The sequence below is a fragment of the Aethalodelphis obliquidens genome, unplaced genomic scaffold (genome assembly GCF_003676395.1).
Source record: "Aethalodelphis obliquidens isolate GAN/ISIS:26980383/991018 unplaced genomic scaffold, ASM367639v1 scaffold4, whole genome shotgun sequence".
Classification (NCBI taxonomy): Eukaryota; Metazoa; Chordata; class Mammalia; order Artiodactyla; family Delphinidae; genus Aethalodelphis; species Aethalodelphis obliquidens.
The window spans coordinates 8,774,628-8,798,897 of NW_020837948.1; the positions used below are offsets into that span (position 1 = coordinate 8,774,628).

The window sequence follows — 24,270 nt, forward strand, 5'->3', positions numbered from 1 at the left end:
TTTTTAACATTATGGATGTTCTCTTTTAAGAGTACTTTGACATTTGCATTAAGTTTCATAAGCTTATTATTAACAGTCATTTAGATATTTGCACCTGCCATACTGATTTCATCGATCACCTCCACTTCATCTACGCCCATATGTCCCCATTATTTTATCTCACGATTGTCTTCTAATACATCTAGTACCTTTTCTAGTACTTTTTTCAAAAAGGGTAAATGAGTACTGTAACTTTGTGTCCTTACATGTCTTGATGATACTTTTTTGTTCAATTTTTTATCACAGTCATTCTTCCCTCAGAACATTAAAGTCACAGAAAAGTATCACATCACTTAGTGTGGCTCAAAAGAAGTCCAAACCATCCTTTATTTTTCTTTTCCAGGTACCTCTGGTTCTTCTCCTCCTTACTACCACCACCACCACCAACCCCCACAGTGATCCTTATAGAGTCTTTGTTCTAAGTCTTTGGAATTCAGAATTTTCATGGGATCTTTTTTTTTTTTAAATCTATTTATTTATTTTCCTGGTACTAGATGATCCATTTCAGTATGTAGACTGAAGACTTTTTTGAACTCTGGGGATTTTACTTCTGTGACTTTTTTTTTCTTTTTCTTTTCCTAATATTTTGTTTCTCACTCTTTTTTATCCTTTTGAAATCTTTGTGTCAATCCTTGAGATCTGTCCTCTGTGCTGCCTTTTTTTTCTCATTGTGTTTATCTCTTTATCCTTCTTCCTTGGAATTAGTACTTTTTGAATAAGCTTCCTGATGATTCTGAGGTGCAGCCAAGTTTGTGAAGCCCTGATGTGAGTGATCAGCAGTGTCAAATGGAGCAAGACCCCATCACAATTGTGCTTGTTGCTTTTTTTTTTTTTTTTTTTTTTCGGGGTGCGGGGGCCTCTCTCTTTTGTGGCGTCTCCCCCTCCCGTGCCCCGGGAAACGGCGGGCGGCCCCTCAACCACTGCGCCACCAGGGAAGCCCAGGAGTGACCTTTAAAAAAAAAATGTTTATAGTAGAGATTTAGGAAAATACCACAATACAGAGAAAAAAAGTTAGGTAGTAATTCCACTACTCACAGAGTTAACCATTGTTCACACACAGGTGCATTTTATTTAAGTTTTATTTTTTCACCATTAAACTTAAGATTGCAGAAATAACTAATACTGTTTTTGTCTTAATTTGTATTTTTCAAACACTTTTCTCAAGATAATGGAAGTAAATGGACAAAACTTTGAGAATATAACGTTTGTGAAGGCCCTTGAAATTTTGAGGAATAATACTCATCTTGCGCTTACTGTAAAGACCAACATTTTTGGTGAGTTTTGTTGTCAAAAACTATCTGAGCCCTTTTGTTTGGTGATACAAAAGAAAAGAATCACTACAGTGAAAGGGAGGATAGTAAAAATACTTAAAAAATGTTTCTATCTAAGCTTTTTGAACATTTTTAGGATCTTTAGTGCTGAGATATAGTATTCTGTATTCTAGAATTTTTATTTGTATTTATTTTGAAATCTTAGTTTTAAAATCGGTGTACAACTACATTTAGTCATTTATGAAATGTCTACTGAGTGTCTATTATGTACCGTACTTTGCCTGGAGATACTGAATGAAACTTAGATTGATCTGAATGAAACTGAGAAGTCATAGTAGGCTTTTTTTCTCCCTGCTAATGTGCAAATGTCTACTTCTAATGTTTTAGCTAGCTTTCTGAAATAATAATATGAATGCCAGATTAGCTGTTTCATGGAAATAAATTGAGTAAAACATTGAATTAATTAATCAGTGAATTGCCAATTTTTAATAACAGTATACCTTTCTTTGTAAAAATATTGATTACTGTTCCTATAGTATGTTTTAATCATGTTACTATTTGAATGAAGCAAGGACTAAGCTTGTACTTTTAACTTAATCTACTATTTGGGTTTGTTTTTTTTTTTTTCAACTTTTGGAAGACTGTGACTTAGTTTGATTAGATTTCATAGGATTTTCTCTGAAATTCTGAGAAGGGCAACAGTAAAAAAAAAAAGTGTAGCAATTAAAAACTATCAAAGAAAATTTAGGAGTCCTTATAAAGTAGGAAGGAAAAAAATTCTCTACATCATTTAGGTTGAAATTTGAGGAATAAGAGTTGAATTTTAAAACTGTGCCTATGGAAAAGGACGTGTGTGTGTGTTTTCCCCCCACTTTGACTCCTCCTTATCCTGCACTTAGTCATAATGAAAAATGAAACATTTGGTTTTTCACTTGAGTCCCTTTCACTGAATTACATCATGCTAAATCTGGCATATAACAGTCTATTGGCAATTTCCAAATATTATATAAGTTTAGCATAGAATAAGTAAGCCTTAACAGTTTTCGGATTTCCTAGACTTTGGACTAGTATCTAGAAATATCGACTTTTGGGTTAAAATAAAAGGATTCTGATTTTGAAAAATATGAAAGCAGAGGTTGCTCTGACACTTAAAGCATATTGTTTAGTCTCTCTGTTCAGTTTCTCCAGCTCTGTTTCATAGGGTTCTTTTTTTAATTATTATTTTTTGGCTGTTTTGGATCTTCATTGCTGTGCATGGGATTTCTCTGGTTCCAGCGAGCAGGGGCTACTCTTCATTGCGGTGCGCAGGCTTCTCATTGCAGTGGCTTCTCTTGTTGTGAAACACAGGCTCTAGGTGCGCAGGCTTCAGTAGTTGTGGCACACGGGCTCAGTAGTTGTGGCTCGCAGCCTCTAGAGCACAGGCTCAGTAATTGTGGCACACGGGCTTCGTTGCTCTGTGGCATGTGTGATCTTCCCGAACCAGGGCTCGAACCCATGTCCCCTGCATTGGCAGGTGGATTCTTTGCCAGTGTGCCACCAGAGAAGTAGCATCAGTACCTTTAAATTTTTTTGTTCCTGGCACATAATAATTACTAACTAGTATCAAATGTGGTTGTGTATAAAAACATAGAGGTAGTATAATGTAGTGGTTAACAACATGGACCCTGGGAGACAAAATTGATCTGAAGGCTGCAAGAGGAAGAGAAACCACAACCTCCAAACTCTTTGGATGGTGAGAAGCAATTGCCCAACAGAACCCTAGATTGGATGTTGCAGAGTGTGGGAGTTACGTGGTGCTACAGAAGGGGGCCCGTACCCTCAAGACCTCCTTCCTTGCCTCAGCCAGAGTGTAATCAGCCAACATTCTCCCCATGCGAAAAACACCAAAGAGTATCTCATAGAAATATTAGTAGAAAATTTGTTGAAATGGAGCATTTTAGTCTGGATGTGGTGCCTGGAATAAAGTTCCAGTAACTCTGGCATTATCATGAAGCAAAGTTGAGCGATTAGGTCATCCTGCATGGAATTCACAGTCAGAACACCTACAAAAAGACAAGCTGTGACCAGAAAACAGATTTGTTTAGATGATACTAGGTACTTGGTCATCTTGTGTTAATTAGAACTGACAGCAAGGGATCACCAGTTATAAGAGAACCAGGATTTTTGAGGGGTGATGGTGAAGAACCTAGTAAGTGAGCTTACAGATTTTGGAGAAAATAGTTAATTTGAGGAGGAGAAGAAAACCATTTCTAGAATTCTGCACAGAGGGAGATAAAAATCCATTCCTTAAAACAAGAACAGGATATTTGGAGGAAAGACAGTCACTGAGAAAAATACCTCTTGGGGTTATTTTAAATATGCAAAGACATATTTTAGTAGAAAGACAGAAACATACAGTAGAAGGAATAGGTAACTTGAGAAAATCAACTTTATAGAGCAAAAAAAGACAAAATGCAATTGAGCACTATTCCAAGAGATCTAAAAGAAAAAGTGCAGAAGAAAGTATTTAGGAAACAGTGGCAGAGGCCATTCCAGAATGAAAGAAAGATGTGACTCCCAATTCAAAGGACCACCTATAATCTGAGCAAAATTAGTTTAAAAAACTTGTCTTCTGTTTCTAGTATTGACTGAGAACAACTAAAGGAGCTGGCTAGTGAAGAGCTACCTGCCATTGAACAGACAAGTTAGACCTTAAAGAGGTAAACTGGAGCCATATCTGCCCTGGAGCATTTACCAGTACAGGAAAAGCAACTGAGAGTGAGACTTTTTGGTAATAGGCTCCCAGGAAAAGGTGAAAGAGTTGGAATCCTGCACTTGTTAAAAGCACAAACTCTGGATGTGTCAAATCCCTTACCACTCATCCTGAGACTGTACCCCCCCAAAGGATGTTTTCTTTCCCAGGGCTATTTTCCCATCCATAGAACGTAGCTGAGAGAAGGAGCTGCTGAGAGAAGGTTCGTAGTGTAGAGCCTACCAAAGGCCAGAACACTCTAGCATAACAACATTTGTTCTTGATTGAGAACTTAAGTATCTAACTCCGAAGAGAATGTGGACTGTACTCTAGGCAACTCAGAAGAACCTCAAGTTTTGACTTGGCCCTAGGTCTCCAGTACCTGGCAAAAGAAAATAGAAATCCTCTTTAGAAGATGCTAGCAGCAGCCTATTATTTGTAAAAATAAGTTTCCAAATACGGAGTCAAACAATCAAACATTGTGAGGCCCTCTTAAAAATCATTTTAAGCCAGAACCAACAGAAACAGAACTGTAGGAGCTCCAGAATATCAAACACAGACTTTAAGGTGCTATTTGATACGTCCTTATGTCCCTGAAGATAAAAAGCAAATTAAGGATTCTAGTTCCGGTTAAGATGGAGTAAACACATGCTATTCTTCATCTCCCACTGAACTCAACAGTAAAACTTAAACAAAAATCATGATCCATCTATTTGAGAACTCAGAGAATTCAAAGTACCACCACCAGAAGTGAATTTACCTTTTTTTTTTCACTCCAGTATCCCCTGGACTGGACTCAAGGCAGCATGAAACCTGGATGTGAATATTATGGTGCAGACCTAGAAGGACCCTGAAGCAGCCTGACTTAAGGAATGGGAAAGGAAACTCCTAAAGCTCAGACAGAGGGGGAATTCCCACAGATTTTTTTTTTTTTCACTCTTGTTTTCTCCATATTCTCAGGCCCCAGTCTCCAAGCAATCCAGTGGCATTGAGTGACAAAATGTTCCTCACCCTTTAGTGAAGCAGTGGCTCCAAGAAAACAAAGCCAGTGTCACTGCTTTTTTTCCCCACTCTCTCTGTCCCCCTCTACTTGGCTCCTAAGGCACTGCAGTGGACAGTTTCCCTCTAGAGGTCCAAAAAAGGAGGCCTAAGGAACTAGAAAGTACCAGGTTGATAATTAAGATGGAGAAAACAACCCCATAAAGTTGTTTATGAAATCCTGGGCTCACCCCCATCCTGTGGGTGCGTGAATCTGATCCTATTTAGCATATCATAGACTTTGAGAACTGGCCCAAGCAGACCTCTACTCAGGTCCCAGACTGACCACTAGGTGGTACAAAGTGGACAGATCTGTATAGCACTGCAGAGACTTTGAAAATTGAACACTGGAACCACAATCCGCAGAAGGCTAAACAAAAATACCAGCATTTCCCATAGGATGCAAATACGACTCAGAGTAATTTTAACTGTAACAAGGATTCGTCACAATTTTCTTTGTATTTATTTTGTATGGGGTTTGCTCAGCATTTGAATTTGTGCATTGTTGTTTGCTTATCAGTTTTAAAAATTTCATGGCCATTATTAATTACTACTGCCGCTTTTTCTTTCCCTCCCATGTGGGAAATCAGTTACTTATATGTTAGAAGATTTGCATCCCATCTATCTCTTACATTCTGTTCTATTCTTCCCATTTTTTTCTTCTTTCAGTTTGGGTATTTTGTAATGACCTGTGTTTAAGAAAGTAATCCTATTTTCTGCTGTATCCAGTCTACTGATAAATGCATGCACTGAATTTAATTTTAGATATTTTTCAGTTCTGGAATATCCACTTGAATCTCCAGTTCTCTGTTGCACTTCTTCATCTTTTTCTTCATCTTTTCATCCATTTTATCTCTTTTCCTCTATGTTCTTTAATATATTTATAATGGTTATTATAAAGTCCTTGTGTGTTAACTCTAACATTTGGATTATCTTTTATTCTGTTTTTCCCTCTGGCTATTTTCTTTGTGAGTCTTAAAATTTTTATTGTATGCTGTACTTTGTATATAAAGGAACCTTAGTAGTGAAATTAGTATTTTCTCACAGATAGGATTTGCCATTTCCTCTGTTTAATCACATAGGGTAAGGAGAATTGAGCTGGGTCAGGCTGGGTTGCAGAATTACTTAGACTGTGTCCATTGGGTTTCAAGTTGAGAGACTTGTCATGTGCTTGATGTAGGCCCCTCCTCTAATGGAACTTTGTCTCTAACCACTGAGAGATTGTGGGAAATTTCACTCTGCTTATTCAACCTTGTCCTCCTACCTCCTCCCCCACCTCCAATCTCTTGATTCAGAATCTGGTACCTTTCTGTCTCCTTTTTTTTTAAGTTTTTCCCTTCAGAGGTTTTGAGCTTAGCTCTTTAGCCTCCCACCCCGAGCAGATAAATCTGTTGTGTGTTTGCTGGAAGTCTCTCCCTGTTGTGTGACTTTGTCTCCAGAGTACCATGAGATTCTAAGAAATTTCCAGCCTCATGCTTTGTCTTACTAATAGAGATATCTCATGAAAAAAAGTGACACTGCTTTGGTGCCTCTCTGTATTCCAGTTTTCTTGCCAGTACTCGCAGCCATCAAAACTTCTCTTTCCTCTAGTAGAGTCCTTCTACCTGAGCCTCACCTTCTGTTTATATTTAGATCAGCAAATGTCCCCAGAGAAGAAAACAGCTGGCAATCTCAGTTTACCCTCTTCCTGCTTGAGTTTTTATTCATCCATTCCTCTTACTTTTCACAACTTTCTAACATCTTTAAAAATCCCACCACTCAGATAATTTTATTATTAACATTTTAATTGTTTAATAAAAGTAATACATGCATGTTTTGCAAATTATAATACTAAAGAAAGTCACCCAGTGGGACCATATTGTGTACAATATTCTATACCTTTCCACAGCAGTTCATACAGGTGTACTTCTTGTGTAATTGTTATTGCATCGAATTCCATCACACTATTATCATAGTCTATTGATCTGATGTCATATTGATGGATGTTTTAGGTTGTTTATAGTTTTTGCTATTTACAATGATGTAATAATCCTTTGTACTTATCTTTTATGTTTATATAGATATAGCTATAAGATAAATTCCTCACAGTGGAATTACTTTTATAGTTACTGCGGTTTTACTTTCTAAAAGTTTCCCCAATCTATGTACGCTTCATTCATCAATGTATAAGAATGCCTCTGCAGTGGGTATAATCAACTTTACAGTTTCTGATATACAGTCTTTAATAATGAAGGAAGTTGAGCACTTTTTTTATGTGCTAACATTTCTTCTTTATGAACAGTCTTCATTTGTCCATTTTTATGTTGAGTTATTCATCTTTTATTGATTTGTTTGAATGCCTTATAAATAAATAACAGTATCTCTTGGTCTTAAGGGTTGCAAATTTTTTCCCCAGTTGTCTTTTGACTTTCCTTGTTTGTTCATTTGTTTTGGGTTGTTTGTGTAAATACATATACACACATATATGTAGAGAGAGAAATCTTTAATCTTTGTGTAGTCAAATTTATTAAACATTTCTTTTATTAATTCTTGGACACCTTCATTTTTGGTTCATATATTATATCTGATATTGATGTTTAATGGTATTGTAATTATATTTGCTTACCGACATTAATTTTTGTCCCTCACTATTTTTTTTTAGTTTAACTCAATCATTTCTTTATCTACAAATCACAAGCTCTGCAGATTTTTACTTATATACACAAGTCCAGTGAAGATACAAACTACTTTTTACACTCCTGAGTCACCTTACATACACACTGCAGCCAGGGACATCTGCTGCCCAGAGATTTCCTGTTGCTCTTAACAGAAAATTCAGACACCTTACCATAGCATTATCAAGCCCTTTCTCTACCTTATTCTTCAGTCATCTTCATTTTCTTGACTTTTCCTTCTACCACAGGTACTTTAAACTTGAGATTTCCTCTACCTAGAATTAATCCTTCTTCTCCCTTTTCCTAGTTAAAATCAACTCACTTTACTGATCTCTTCTTAACACAGTGACTTAATGAAGGACAATTTTCCCTTTCTTGCTCTCTTAACTAGTTCTTCGCATTATGTTCTCTCCATACCATGTATCTTTGACTGACTATGTTTCATGACAGGAGGAATCTGCAAACATCTAGAGTAGTGCTTGACATGTTCATAGGTCAGTAAATATTTTTTGAATGGATGAGTATCTTGATTTTAGCTCAAAACATTTTTATTTTTACCACGTGGCTTAAAATAAAGTGAAATTTTTTAAGATGACTGACAATAATTTACTGTATTTTAATCAAGCAAGGATTTCCATTATCTTGAAGACAGAAACTGTGCTTTTCTTTTTTTTTTTTTTTTTTTTTTTTTTTTTCCCGGCCCCTTTTTTTTTTGTCCTCTCCTGTTGTGGAGCACAGGCTCCAGACGCGCAGGCTCAGCGGCCATGGCTCATGGGCCCAGCCGTTCCGCGGCATGTGGGATCTTCCTGGACTGGGGCACGAACCCATGTCCCCTGCATTGGTAGGCAGACTCTCAACCACTGCACCACCAGGGAAGCCCAGAAGCTGTGCTTTTCATAAGCTTGCCTGGATCTAGGCAAAGCGATTGCTGGAAAGGCAAATGCCCCACTGTGCTTGTACTTTCCTTAAGGATGAAGTAACTCACTAGACTTAGGATTGATAGAAAGTTATCTACAAATGCTTGATTTTTTACTTCAGACCGCTGTAGTGAATGCTTAGTAGCTTTCACTCTACAGAATTAAGTCTCACAGATGTTACCTTGAGGAAATTGTCATATATTACAAAATTTAGTACTGTTTGTTTCTGGTAAAAGCAGGTCCAGCAGAGCTCTTCCCATTTTGTTGATGGCTAAATTTTACAAAACAGGGCCTGACTCACAGTACTTATATCTCATCTCAAATGATGAGGGATAACATATAAATAATAGAACCTAAATATCTATTTCTATAAAATCTGGGTTGATTAGCAATTATATTATACTGCTTATTACTTAAATAGGAACCTTGGGCTTTTGAAACATGCTGGCAATCTGCCTGCTTCATTTTTGTTTTCCCCAGTGAATTTCTTTTATCACTATTGGACAACATCATAAGTACAGTCAGGTATAAAAGCTGAAAAATGGATATAGCTGATTAATAGAGGGTGAGTATAAATTTCATAATGAAATAAGTTTTAATGGGTGAGGCTGTGAAAGGCCCAGTGATAGAAAGCAACTATGTTTATTTTTAAAATTTGTTGTGGATATAAAAACTTTCTAATGAGAAGAAAAGAAATGACAGTTTTATTTATTTATTTCTACAGTGTTCAAAGAGTTACTTACTAGGACTGAACAAGAGAAATCTGGTGTTCCTCACATTCCCAAAATTGCTGAAAAAAAAAGTAATCGCCACTCAATCCAGGATGTACCAGGAGATATTGAACAGACATCACAGGAGAAAGGAAACAAGAAAATAAAAGCAAATACTGTTTCAGGTGGAAGAAACAAAATCAGGAAAATTTTGGATAAAACACGATTTAGTATCTTGCCTCCAAAACTGTTTAGGTAGGTAACAGCAATCTTAGTCATGTAGGCATTTTCCTATTGACTGTAAAGATTTTTGTGGGAGAAGGGAAGTTTTGGGTCAGTTTTGTTTTTTATACAACTGTTGCATCATAAAATCTACAAGCAATCCATAAATAAGAGTAAATTCTAAATGTCACCTCATCACTTCCAAGTAGTTACCATTGTTAGATTATGTATTCTTCCATTAGCCTTGTTTTGAATTTTAGAAAAGATTGCTTGTTTTATTCTATGAAATCTTTTTTTGTATATTTTTGGTCCAATATCAGTCCCTTGATCTACAAATTTAGACACTTTAAAACTTGGGACATATTCACTGATACTAGTTTTTTGTCTTTTTTTAAAAAAATAATTTATTTATTTTTGGCTGCATTGGGTCTTTGTTGCTGCGTGTGGACTTTCTCTAGTTGCGACGAGCAGGGGCTACTCTTCGTTGCAGTGCGTGGGCTTCTTATTGCGGTGGCTTCTCTTGTTGTGGAGCACAGGCTGTAGGCACGCAGGCTTCAGTAGTTGTGGCTCACGGGCTCTAGAGTGCATGCTCAGTAGTTATGGCACACGGGCTTAGTTGCTCCACAGAATGTGGGATCTTCCTGGACCAGGGCTGGAGCTGTGTCGCCTGCATCGGCAGGCAGATTCTTAACCACTGTGCCACCAGCGAAGTCCCTGTATTATTCTATTTTAATTTCAGTAAAAGTACTACTATCTTCTTAAAAGTAGGAATCCTGTATTCCTCTGTGCCACAGTGCTCACCTTCATTACCTAATTTAATCTTTGCCATAGTCCTGGGGGATCGATAGTATTATTCACAATTTTGGAGGTAACCAAGGTTCAGAAACAGAAAGGAATTTCCCTGAGGTCACACAGCTAATAACCCAGGTCTGTCTGACATAGCTTGCTCTTGACACACTTATCTTTGCTTTCTTCCGTGTCTTCATGCTTCTCCCTGACTTCTCTCTCTCCGTCTTATCCTGGCTCTCATCCTTGTCTGGCTCCTAACAGTCCTTTAGCTATTTATTTAACAGTCCTCTAAACTCCATCTTACATAGTTTCCTAATCTGCCTGCATCCTATTTTTAACTCCTAACATATTCAGGAAGTATCCCATATCACTCAGACCTTATTAATCCATCCCAAGATAATAGGTAAGTATTCTGTGATAACTGTTTGTATATGTAGCAAATACTGGGTAGAATGCTACACTGAAAAAAATATAGATGGGAATTAATATTAACCTAAAGCATTGGTTTTAACCAGTTAAAACCAATGCTTAGAACTAAGTGGTATTTTGGTTGTTGATGCTGACGGAAGTCTTCATTGCTGTCCTATGTTTGTATAGGATTGTTTTGCTTATCCTATGTTTTATAGAACTTTTGGGGATATCTAAACCTTAAGTGACAGGGTTACATTTATTTGTTATTTTTTCTCTTAAATGGTTTTAGAATTGCCTATTTAACACCTCTAAAATATTTTAAAGAAAATATTATATTTGCTTAAATATGTCCATTTAATTGATATTTGTTTTTGAAACTTTTACAGGCAGTTAACTTTCGATGACTTGCTTTCTGCTTTGGTTTTGATGTTCTCATCTAGGGAACAGCCAAACAACTAGACTTGAGAGATCACACAAGAAATAATATACCCTTAGAATAAACTAGACTGTAAAATTCTTTTTCTTCTATTTTCATTTTTGGTCCTCTTTTTCCTTCTCCTTTCTATTTGTCACATATTGCTCTTGTTGTTTGTTGCAATTTTCTATGTCATCTTCCTGTTTTCTTTTCTCTGTACTTGCTGGTTTGAGCAGTTCCCAGGTTACTCATATGTTTAAAGACCTGTCTTATTTTGTCAGTTGAACCTGGCCCCATTGTTTTCTACAACCTGCCATATTTTTGGCTTGGGTTCACACCCAACTCCATCCTTTGCCTAGAAGGTTACCAAGCTTTTCGGTCAAGAGGATGAACCTTGCTGCAGCCCTGTGCATTGTTGGGTGTATATATGTTAGTGTCTAATGAAACTGGCAGACCTCAAGGACTCCCCACTCAGGTTCATTTTCTCTACCAAAACCAGCAGAAACTAAATATGAAATACAAACATTACAATGTACATTCCACCCTTGAACAATGCAGGGGTTAATTCATGTAAAATTTATAGTTGGCCCTACATGTCTGTGGTTCCTCACATCTGCGGATTCAGCCAACCACGGACCATGTAGTACTGTAGTATTTACTCCTACTGAGGAATATCCATGAAATATATATAAGTGGACCTGCTTAGTTCAGTCTGCATTGTTCAAGGTTTAACTGTAGTAGAATTACCTAGATGTGTAAGTTAAATTTTATTTGAGTGTAATTGTTAAAAAATACTTTATTGCCATTTTCATTATTACACTTGTCCTATTTTTTAAATTGCTGTACTATTTTAAAATCATTACTTTGAATTGGTCCTATTATGCCTTAGTGCACAGAGAACAGAAATGTTTACTGTTAAGACCCCTCAAATACTTTAAAGTGATATATTACATTCTTTTGAAGTGATGTAGGCCTGAGCCAATCACAGGACGACAGCATTGTGGGAACGAGACACTGTAGGCACAGTTTGGCCATAATGCCTATCCCTGGAACACTCTCATCCAGCAGCCCCGATCTCCTGCAGCCTACCACCAGCATGTTGGATTTTTCTAATCCCTCAGGTAATTTTTGTTTATTTTATTCAGCCATGTTGGTACCAGATAGATAAATAGGTGGTTGAGCCTTGTGCAACAAATACTGGATTTGCTTGCAGTCCTCTTTTCTCACCTCTATATTTTGACTTAGTGCAAAAAAGCTAAAGAGAACATTATGTCTTTTTGTCTAAACTGGAGTGGTGGTACTTCCATTATGAAAGAGAAGTACGTTATCTGTTGGTAACCCTAATCAGAGCAATGGAATGAAAGCAGAGATACTTCTTCTCGGTCAAGAGACATGTTACCCAGAATGTGGAAAGGAATAAGACAGATGGATTATTTTAGTCTAAGTTGTCTGACTTACCTTCCTCTGTGATGTACAGAAATGTGTTAGTAGTTTTCTAGAAAGACTGATTTTTCTCTCCACCACCTGAAGCTAAAGTTGTTTTTGTTATATACAGTATTGTTAATTAAAGTACTGTATCATCTTTTTCATTGGTGTTCAGACTTTCATTGTGGGACATCGTTTATTTTTCTGCATCTGTTCATGCTCAGAGGCAGAAATTGTCATCTAACTATGTAACTTCAAAGGAACGCTTTGAAGAATTATTTATATATCCACCATTTGAGTGGATTTGAGATGGCTTTAAGTAAAAGACACATACAGTTAAAAACTGAAATATATACTTGGGTCCAAGGAGAGGAGGGAAGAAAACACCTCCACAAAAATGTGTCCATTTGCTTAATCTTTTGTTAAGTTTTCTGTTACATGCAGCTAAGCTCATTTCTACTTGATAAAATTGTCAAAAGTTTATAAGCCAAATTTCTTGCTGTGGTAAGTGAGAGCTCTCATAAACTCACCACTACTTATATCTCCAGTCTCAGGTTTCAACGTTTTAACCAATCCATTCTCCAAATTTTATAACAATATAAAAGGTGCTCTTATAACATTAAAAAAAAAAAAACCTCTACAAAGATGGGCATAGTTGTGATTCAGCTCCAGTTTTGACGCTAAATCTCTATCAGCTAGTGGGAAAAGGGAAGAACTCAATTATATAAATCTCAGCATTAGATAGGAGGAAGTATAAATGTAATAGTAAAGTTTATGTTTTAATACAGCAACATAAATTTAAAATGTAAGGCATAACATAAAAACACAGTAGAAAGTTGTTCTGCACATTGTTTCTTCCTTTTTATTTCAGTTGCTTCTTCCCCTCTTTAGAGAGATTCCTAAACCCAATAATCTGTCTTTGATACACCCTACCCTCTATGTGACTACCAGTGTTATTTCTAGAGTGAAGGTTTCGATGAGTCGTTACTTGGCTTAGAAATTTCTAGTGATTTCTATTAGTTCCGGGTTCAGTCATGAGATAGAAACCACTCCATATGTTTAATATCAGAAATTGTTACCAAGTATAAAGTAAAGTGTTCTATGTAAAAAGGTAAAAAAGCAAGCACGAAGGCATCACAGGAAACTGCAAACTGGATTCAGCTTCTGGCACTTGAAAAAAATGCCACTACCAGGGTGAAGGAGTGTTGCTTGAGTGATACTAGAGCCAAATACCCAGAAGTAAGAACATAAAGCAGCAAGTCTCTTCTTCCTCTAACCTTGCAGTCTACCTCTGGTGCCCTTTTTTTGGCAGAACCTAAGAGGGAGACAATTGGCAAAGAAGAAATGTGGTTTGCAGAGTCCCAGCCCCATTGTGGCAGGGCAGCATGGGTTTGGAGCCTAAAGACAATAACTTAATAACTGTTGGTATCCAATTTTTAAAGCATAATTATCAACCCCTTTTCTAGCCTCCTGTTCTGCCATTCTCCCCACTGTTACCTCTTCTGTCTTTCCTGAGTATGGCATGTACCTTCAGAACTCTCTTTCTCCATGTTGTCTGCCACCTTTGGTGTTTTCTCCCTGCATATCCCATGAAATGTTTCTTATTCCTCAATGCTGAACTCAGTTGTTACCTCATCTGGGAATCCCAGGTCCCTCTGATGCAGAATCAGTATCTCTTTTTCCAGAAATCTCTAGCACATTTTCATTGTCTCTCTTACATTGCTTGTCATGCGGTAGCTTGGGAATTTATTTCTGTGTCTGTGTGTGTGTGTGTGTGTTCCACAGCAGTACTTCTTACACTATGTTCACAAATAAAATATTTAAGCACTACAAAAGCACAGACTAAATATGCATCTGTACTTTCGTAAGACAAGTATTTAGGGATATATGATTTATAGATTGACTTATGATTATTGATTTATGGCTGTGTTTTTGCCACTGGCGTATCTAGAAGTGTGGCTGGGTTGCAGGGTGGGTAAGGGATGGGTAGAAGGGAGAGGAGAGAGAGAAGTTGGGGATTTAGCTGGGGGTGCGAAAGGAAGAGAGAGGTTGGAATTACTAAAATTCAGAAACTGTAAGCCCCATGGCACTGAAATTCTTAGCTCTGAAGAGGATGTACTACTCAACTTGATTTCAGATTGATTGCATAATTCTCTCAATGAAAACATGTTGAAAGGGCTGAAGATGCCCTTTTAAAATCTATTCAGAGAAGGTCAGTCTGCAAAGCTCAGTATGTAGCCTTTGTCCATATCAGCAATATAAATGAACACATACAAGATAGGAATTTAACTTAAAATTATATTTGTAAACCCCCAAATGAGCAACTTTACAAAAGGCTTTCTGCCATGCTATTTGTATTTATGTTGAATAAAATATTTATTACCAATTAATTCCAAATTCAGCTCCGTAAATCATATATGGCAGCACTGAATTTTAGATTAGCTGTGTACATCATGTATGTATATTGTAGTACATGTGTGACATCAGCCAAGTTTGACTAACTTTTATCAGTCTACATCTCAGTTATATTTTTGCTGCGTGTTTTAAATTGTTATTAGAAAGTAAGGACAAAGCTACAGAACTGTTTAATAGTTTGCTTTTGATTGCTGACTTTTTTATGGTTTTGCTTTGTTTTTGCTGCCTACAGCTGTTGGTTTTTACTGTAAGTATCTTGAAGACTATGGTATTTTATTGCTTATGTTTGTATGCAGTATTTTACTATATTTTTAAAAGTCAAATAATACAGAATTGAATGAAATAGGAAGCAGAACTTTTCTATACACTTACAAGGTTGCCAGTGTAAACTGGTGTGTATTCTTTCAGTCATTTTCTTTGAATATATATGTTTTTATACTCATAGAATTAGAGTATACATGCTATTCTGTAACTTGTGAAAAGTGTTTTCAGAATTTTTGGACTTAATGTGAGATGAGGCCTAAAAGAAGAATTCAGAGTATAGCTAAAAGGATTTTAAAACTGAATTTTTTTTTCTGAGTCTTCATATGGAACTTTTTGCTTATTCTTTTTTATTTAATAGCACAAACTTTTTATTTGACTTCGTTAATATTAGTAAACTTCAAATTCTTTTTGCATTGCAAGTATTTTAACTAATTTTTAATTGTAAAGGAACATATATTAAAGTTTTTATTTGCAGAGAGAGGATAAAATATAAAAGTCTCCGCTTTCCAGAATTAACAATTGTTCATTTACTCCTACATCCTTCCAGAAATTTCAGAGCACATAAAATGTGTGTATCGTTTCCTTCACCCCAAATGATACAATTTTTTTCCACTTAGCCCATTTCACTTAGCAATATACCGTAAATACCTTTCTGTATCAGAATGTATTCTACCACGATTTTTTGAACATCTGATAGCGTTGTTTAACCAGTCCCCTTTTAGTGGATGTTTGCAGTGTTGCCTAAACCTCTGTGTTTACATATCTTTACATGTTGTAGGTTTGCATTATTGATATATTTTTAATTTTGTCAAGATTTTTGTGGAAATTTGCTTTCTTTTTATATAAGTATCTATGAAGTATTATCTGTTTTGCCTCTTGGCCTGCAGAACATAAAATATTTGCTATTTGACCCTTTGTAGAACAAGTTTGCCAATCCTTAATCCATACCATTATACCACTACCCTGTGTTTGCTTTTTGAACTTTTCACTATACCGATTGTCTTATTTACTTGATTATTGTCTTTCCTTGAACCACAACTTACTCTCTTGAATATAAGCAAATCTCTGCAAGCAGAGACTTTGTCAATCTCATTTATTACTTCATCTTCATCACCTAGAACACTAATGATGTATAACTGGCACTCCATAAATATTTGTACAGTGATTAACAATTTAAAGCAGAATGAAGAGGCAGTCTTCTGCTTTTGTTAAATGATCATCTTAAATACCTAAAAAGTTCTATTTTTAGTGTAATCTCAAGGTCAAAACATGTATCCTTCACTTATCTCATTTTTTAATTTTATTTATGAGAGATAGTTAACACTCTAGAAATTTTGCCCTTGGATTGGAAGTCCAGGTATCTGAATTTCAGTTCTTGAATTCATTTACCTATTATGTAAGAATTTTATTATGGAATATGAATCATAAGACTGATAAATGCTGTACTGCTTCAAGATTCTTTTTAAATGTCTGTTTTGCTTACAGGATTATATTTTTATGTGCATTCTAGCTTTGTGCCTAAAATTTGAAATGTTTAGATCATTTTTTCTTCTTGATTCAACTTTATTCTAACTTCATATTTACCATTCATCTAAACAATTAACATTTGAGTGTCTGCCATGTGCCAAGTATTATGTTTGGCATGTATGATGTTCTCCTGCTAACACACGTTTGTAAAGAAAATATATGTGTTATACTGGTAGCAATTCTAAAATGGAAAAAGAGGTTTACATTGGCACTGATATCTGCGTGGAGAAATTTTTTCCTCCAGTGTCTCTGAAAATGTACTCTGAAATGTTTTTCTAATTTGGCATTTATTATCTTGGTGAATTAACCAGGTTTGGGTTATGGAGTACCGTTTGGATAATTCCGTTTGCAGATCTGTTCTAGAGCTACCCATTTATGATGCCTGAATCCCACTTACATGACTGTATGTCAGTTTGTCCTTTGCATGAGAAACAAGTGGTTTTAACAGAGTATGAATTTAACAGAGTGTAATAGAGTACAGTGTTTAGCAGGATACACAAGATACAGACATCTGTTCCTTCCCAGATGTTATAGTATGTTAGCAGCAAGAGAAATGTATGCAAATTCCCCACCTGTCTTTGTGAATAAATTTCTCTGAAGAAATTAATAAAAGGGATCAGAACATCTCCCTATTCCTTCCAGGTCAGCCAGCTCTGCTGGCTGAGGCTCAGCCCCCAAAGACCTAGTAAACAAATCCAACTCAAGAGTCCTGGACAACTGAGACCTATTTTTCTGAAGAGGGTAGGAACAATACAGATAATAATAGTAGTTGTTTGACACCTTTTGTAGCGTTAAAAGGGATAATGAAACTGTTCTGTCCAGTATCTTTCTTTTGGAAAACTGAAATTTCCAACTTCTTGCATTTTCTAGCCCAGAGTAGAGAAGCATCTCGTTCGCATGGATTAAGACCCTACATTATGCCTTGTAGACTTAGAAACCTGATAATGGCAGCAACATGCTGAGGATTGACTCATTTGCAAAGAAATAGAAACAAGAGATGTTTGGTGACTCAGATCTTTGTATACCTTAAGAAAAGGCAGTTTGGTGCGTGCATCTTACGAAGGGGACCTGAATAGATGAAGTATTCTGCTTCCAATTTGACAGTAGACCCAGAACATTCAAAATATCTGTTGGCTAAGAATCCTTCTTCCTGGAATTGTATTTGTGTATATTCAGTTGACTCTTCCAGTCCTGAGAGTCAGTCTCTGTCTTTTTGTGTCCTCAGCCTCACTGCATACTTTATTCTGTGAAATTATTTCCTCCCACATCTATTTCATTATTCTTCTCTTTCCTTTAGCTAGGATTATACCTCAGGTGGTTTTGAGACAAATTTGTAATTTTTCTTTTCCTCTTAATCTTACAATTTATACAATGCTAAGAAGGAGGTAATGCTAGGCAAAGAATATACCATTACTTGAGCCACCAAAATATCCCCAGCCCACCCCCACTAAACACATGACAAAAATATCCACAATAATACATTTTTCCTGATTTAAAATGAAAGAAATTTTTGTAACAATTTATTATCATAAGGAAAAATTTAAGTTTTTCATGTTAAATCTCTTTTCACTTAATTATTTTTAATTATATAGTAAATTATGTAATAAAAATATAATTATATTAAAAAATTAGCCCACTGTTGTCATATTGATCATTGTTCAGGAAGTTTTAGCCAATGCCATATAAGAAGAAAAAGAAATATGATAGAGTAAGAGGGAAAAATACCATCATTTACATGTACATAATATATGAACATTTATCTTAAAGTAGGACTTATTTACTAATAGCAGAAATCACAAAGGCAAAGACTGAGATTTAACCACATGAATATTTAAATTTTTCCTGTGTTAAAGTATATAAATATAAAATCTGAGAAGACATTTGCCACTTCATAGTAGACTGTGTTGGTATTTAGTATAATTCAGTAGGAAAAAGCATGAAGAATACCAAAAGGTATTTTTAGAAAGGAATAATAATGGTTCATTAAACCAGTGAGTCTCACCAGTAACCAAAGAAGTGAAATATAAAATAATGACACATTTTTGGAGGGCAGAAATGCAATAGGGCTTTCAAAATGGAAAAAAAAAGTTTTAATAAACAGTTTTGATAAGAGTGTGACTAAAATTGTTCTCTTTATACCCTAGGATGATAAAATATTATAACTGTCCTGGAGAACAGTTCAGAACTCTATTTCAAAAACCTTAACAATATGTATGCCCTCTAACTCAGCATTTCTCTTTTTTTGGATTTTCCCTGAGGAAATAATCACCTTGCATGCAAAGGTTTATCTACAGGGAGAGTTTGGGGTGGGGGGAATTATTTATCATACTGTTACTTATAATAAAGGAAAGTGATATGCAAGGTAAATGTCTGTGATTAAGGGTTTGGATCATTTCAAATTATCAAATACATATTGTGAAGTCCTATGCCTCCATTAAAAAATGTTTTGTTGAAGAATATTTAATGGCATAAAAATGTTTATAATAAAAATTTTGTAGCTTCCAAATTGTATGCGTAGTATGACTCTAATTTTTCTCTTTTTCTTGGTGTTTTCCTGTGAACATATATTAATATTTTGTCATCTGAAAAGATACATTTATTTATTAATAAATGCAGCAATGATTTCTCTTAACCTCCTGAAATAGAAATGTATATATTACTGTTTAGAGAGATCATTGTCTTCCAAATTATTTTTTGAAGAGTTTAAAAGCCATTTTCTGGAAAATAACAGGACCTATTTTTGTATTTATACAGATATTCCTGATCAAGTTATAAGAGTTTTCAAAGCAGATCAACAGAGTTGCTACATTATCATCTGTAAAGACACTACAGCTAAAGAAGTTGTTTGTCAAGCTATTCATGAATTTGGTTTGACTGGTGCATCTGACACATATTCTCTCTGTGAAGTTTCTGTTACTCCTGAGGGTGTCATAAAACAGAGGAGACTTCCGGACCAGTTCTCCAAATTAGCTGATAGAATTCAGCTCAATGGAAGGTGAATGTGCTTATTAATGAATGTACTTATTTCTACATGTGTTTTTGAAGATTCCATGCTAAAAGAGATACTTTAATTAGGAACATCATGTTTTTAGGTCCACTGAGTTCTCTCTAAAATTAACATGTATTTCTCTTTTGTTAGCTTTCTGTTGTCTCCGTAATTATGTATAATAGAATCTTAGAGTGTTAGCACTAATAAGTGCTACCCAAAAGTGGGAGAAAGAAAGGGAGGATAGTGTACTAAAATATTTTAGCCCTCCTGCTAAAATGAAGTCTTACAACCACTGGTATAGTCCAATCCCTGTTTTTTAGAGGGGGAAACTAGATGATCCATATCTTTATATGTATCTGAGTGTATATATGTTAATTTATAAATTTGCTTTTTAAATGATCAGTATGTACTTTGGGCAGAAGAAGTCATAGTTTTCATAATTCTTTTTCTTAGTAGTTTTCCTTTTATGAATATACAGGAAAACTTTTTAAAAATGTTTTTAATGTGCTCTGAAAATTATTTGATCAACTAGAAGATAGTTTTAGTACTACATTTGTTCTTTGGTGATTTTCTCTGACAATAATGCAATCTTTTTAGTGAGCCCAGATTCATATGTAGGATGAGATCCTTGGAAACCTTAAAATGACTATCCATCATGGTTGCTGTTAAGAAAGAGTGGATTAACGGTGCTTTGCTAGCTTTACATAGTGGTTAAGAGCATGGACCCTGGAGCCAGACTGCCCAAATTCAAATCCCTGGTCTGGCTATGTGATCTTGAGCAAGTTATTTAGTTTCTCTGTGCCTGAATTTTCTCATCATAAAGTGGGATGATAATAATGGAACCTACCTCAGAGGAATGTTATGAGAATTAAATGAGTTAATAAGCATAACATACTTTAAATGTTAGATATAATTTTATTATCTATAATATGAGTTTCAACACTTATTTAGGGTAATCTCTTAGGCATGTGAACAGTTTAAAGGCAGAAGAAAAAGAAATATAGTTCCTTGACAATAAAACATAGATGGACACAAACTTAGGCTTAGATCAAGTTGTATGTTAGAAAAGAATAAAGTAAAAACTACATGTGATACAATATGTAACCTCTTCTGCAGCAACAGCCCTGTATATTTCCCAATTGTGAATTCTTTACTTAACCCATCTCTTAGCTTTTAAGTGCCATAAAATTGTTCATCTAAAAAGGTGAAAGGCAAATGAAGATCTTTTTTATGGTTACTGGTCAGTGCCATTTGCTGGAATGAGGTTTTGGATTTATCAAGGGAGAAATCAGTAGTGGAAGAGTTTCCCTCCTGTATGGGTTTTATTCTTCTTTGCTTGTCTTGGAAATTTAGAGTTAAGAAGGGAATGAGTGCAGCAACAACTTCTGAGTAGAGATGTGAACAGTCTTGATTCAGGAGTTTATTCATGCTATCCATGAACAAGTATTTGTATAGTACCTATTATGTATCCTATATCCTTATAGAGCCCTCACAAAGCTTTAGTTCTCAAGAATATACACGTGATTCTTCACATGTCATGAGAGTAGTTTCTTAAAATGATTAAGTTCACAGCATAATCAACATTTTTTTTTTTTTTTTTTTTTTGTGTGTGTGTGTGGTACGTGGGCCTCTCACTGTTGTGGCCTCTCCCGCTGCGGAGCACAGGCTCCAGACGCGCAGGCCCAGCGGCCATGGCTCACGGGCCCAGCCGCTCCGCGGCATGTGGGATCTTCCCAGACAAGGGCACGAACCCGTGTCCCCTGCATCGGCAGGCAGACTCCCAACCACTGCGCCACCAGGGAAGCCCCAACATTATTTTTATACTTTAAAATAATAGATGTTAAATGGTGGAATAAGAGGAAAACTTCTTCAAAGTCTTCTTATTTAAAATATTAATTTTCCATTTTATCTTGTTTTAAAATACTTATTTATTATTTAGTTGCACTGGGTCTTAGTTGCAGGAGGTGGCCTCCTTAGTTGTGGCATGTGGGATCTAGTTCCCTGACCAGGGATCGAACCCATGCCCCCTGCATTGGGAGCACGGAGCCTTAACCACTGGGCCACCAGGGAAGTCCCTCTGTCTTATCTTTAAATCAATATTCTGCTGACATTGCTGGCAAAAAGTTATTAACAGTATAATGATATTTTGACAACAGTGATAGAGGGAAAGTGTCCTTATAAATGTGAAATCACTTATAAAAACAATTTTTTTCCTTTTAGATATTATTTAAAAAATAACATGGAAACAGAAACCCTCTGTTCAGATGAAGATGCTCAAGAACTAATTAAGGAAAGCCAACTATCCATGCTGCAGCTCAGTACTATTGAGGTGGCCACTCAGCTGTCAATGAGGGACTTTGATTTATTTCGTAATATTGAGCCTACTGAATATATTGATGACCTTTTTAAGTTAGATTCAAAAACAGGAAATACTCACTTGAAAGAATTTGAAGATATTGTAAACCAAGAGACATTCTGGGTGGCCTCAGAGATTTTAACTGAATCAAATCAGCTCAAACGAATGAAGATTATTAAACATTTTATTAAAATTGCACTTCATTGTCGAGAATGTAAGAACTTCAATTCCATGTTTGCAATAATAAGGTAAATTTGTACAAATATTTCTTTATGGTTTTGTCATGATACTGGACATGAAGCTGATTTTCTTCTTAGGTATTAAATGGCTGGGAGAAGAAAAGTTCAATTAATATGTGTTTATATAAATATTGTTAGATTTAATATATTTTCCATTCTGGTGAGACTGGTTTTTTTCTCTTTTTGTTTCTTCCATCTTTCAGTCACTTAAACATTTTTTTGGTAAGTATAGGTGATTGCCTTCCCAATTTTCTTCCTTTCTCCCCCTTTGGGGTATTATACCCTCTTGGATGTATGCCCAATAGCTATCTTTATCATCAGACTTCTGTGCAACAGGCAGTGCCTGCCTCACCATGATTTGACACTGAAAAATTAATGCACTAAAAATTAATGGTATTAATGCACTAACTTAAAATTGCTATTTTGAAGTGACAACAGCAGCAACAGTAATAACAGCAGCAGCCATTTGGTGACCTCTTCCTGTTTCCCACAGACTATACAAGGTATCAGTGAATGTGTTACCACTCAGACAAAAGCTGGGCCATAAGAATTGTAAAAATCCTTCAAAGTTTATAAGCCCAGGAAGTGTGGATGGTTACATGAGGTCCTGGGAACCTTCTTCCTTCTCTTCACTTACTATGAGAATCTAGGTCTAGGTAATTTATTTTCTGACCCTCATCCAGCACAATGCTGACCAACAGAGGGGTTCCTCTTAAAGCAAGTCTGATTTTAATGGTGGAGGGTAGTGGTAGTTTGGTCTGTTTATAAGGCCATGTGCTTGTATATGGCAGCATAATAGCTACCTTAACTAATCCCATCTATGCACACCCTCCAAAAAATTAATTACGATTTATTCCTAATACTCACATGAGATAAAATTAGAATCTTTAAGGAACTTTTTAATCATAAATCTGTCATAGTAATAGAAAACTCCTTTATGAAATTTACCAGTGGATGCAATTGAACTAGGCACTGTGGAGGAAGTATTGAATAGAGATTAATAGAGTGACCTTTAGAATCAACTGCACCTGTATTTGAATCTGGCCTCTAACGTGTCAAGGGGAAACTGAAGACCGGTTTCTCATCTGTGAAATTCAGGAATTACACCACCTACCTCACAGTTTTTAACAGCTGGGTCTAAAACAAGAGAACAGAGATGCCATTGATAAACACTTAGAAGGCTAGAAATTGAAAGTATTTGTATAGGAAGCATGGAGTAAAGAATCTGAGAGTTATAGGCTCAGTTTCAGAGTATTCCATTAAAAAAAAAAATTGATTGACACCAGAAGAGATCTCTGTGTCCAAAGAAAATGGTAAAGAGCTAAAAACCATACCTTAGAGACCATCCTCAGGGTGGAGGTAAAGAAGAGAGTCCAGCCAAAGAAATAGAGGATCAATATAAGAAACAGTAGGAGAGCACAATTTTGATAGTGTCATTAAAGCCAACGAAACAGAATGATTTGAGCGAGGGTGGTGGACAGCAGCCCCAAGATGGGCATAAGAAAGGCGAGATTTGGTTAAGAGGCTTTGCTTTGGTTAGGAGGTTTGTTTTGTTATGAAGAACATTTTATTATATATATTTTCGATAGTTCATGTAAAGTTAATTGCTTTGTATTCTTACATTTTATATTAAAATACATTACAGAATATAAAGGATATATTGACTTTTCAGCAGAGATGACACAGGCAAATCAGTCACTTATGGCTGGAATTAAATAGCATATTTTATTTATTTCTCTTTTTTTAAGTCTAGCCAAAGGTTTGTCAGTTTTGTTTATTATTTCAGAAAACCTGTTCTTAGTTTCATTGATCTTTTCTGTTGTTTTTCTGGTCTCTTATTTATTTCCACTTGGATTTT

General features: G+C 35.7%; 1 protein-coding gene across 12 annotated transcripts in view; it reads left to right on the forward strand.

Moving 5' to 3' along the window:
- The window catches only part of RAPGEF6 (Rap guanine nucleotide exchange factor 6), a 218,502-nt gene that overhangs the window by 154,865 nt on the left and 39,367 nt on the right, over positions 1-24,270 (forward strand). For all 12 annotated transcript variants that reach the window (XM_027098353.1, XM_027098364.1, XM_027098327.1 and 9 more), the window contains 5 exons: positions 1,205-1,313; positions 9,375-9,615; positions 12,161-12,318; positions 19,583-19,823; positions 22,038-22,421. In XM_027098353.1, the coding sequence (XP_026954154.1) occupies positions 1,205-1,313; positions 9,375-9,615; positions 12,161-12,318; positions 19,583-19,823; positions 22,038-22,421 (1,133 nt within the window). The remainder of the gene's footprint in view (positions 1-1,204; positions 1,314-9,374; positions 9,616-12,160; positions 12,319-19,582; positions 19,824-22,037; positions 22,422-24,270) is intronic.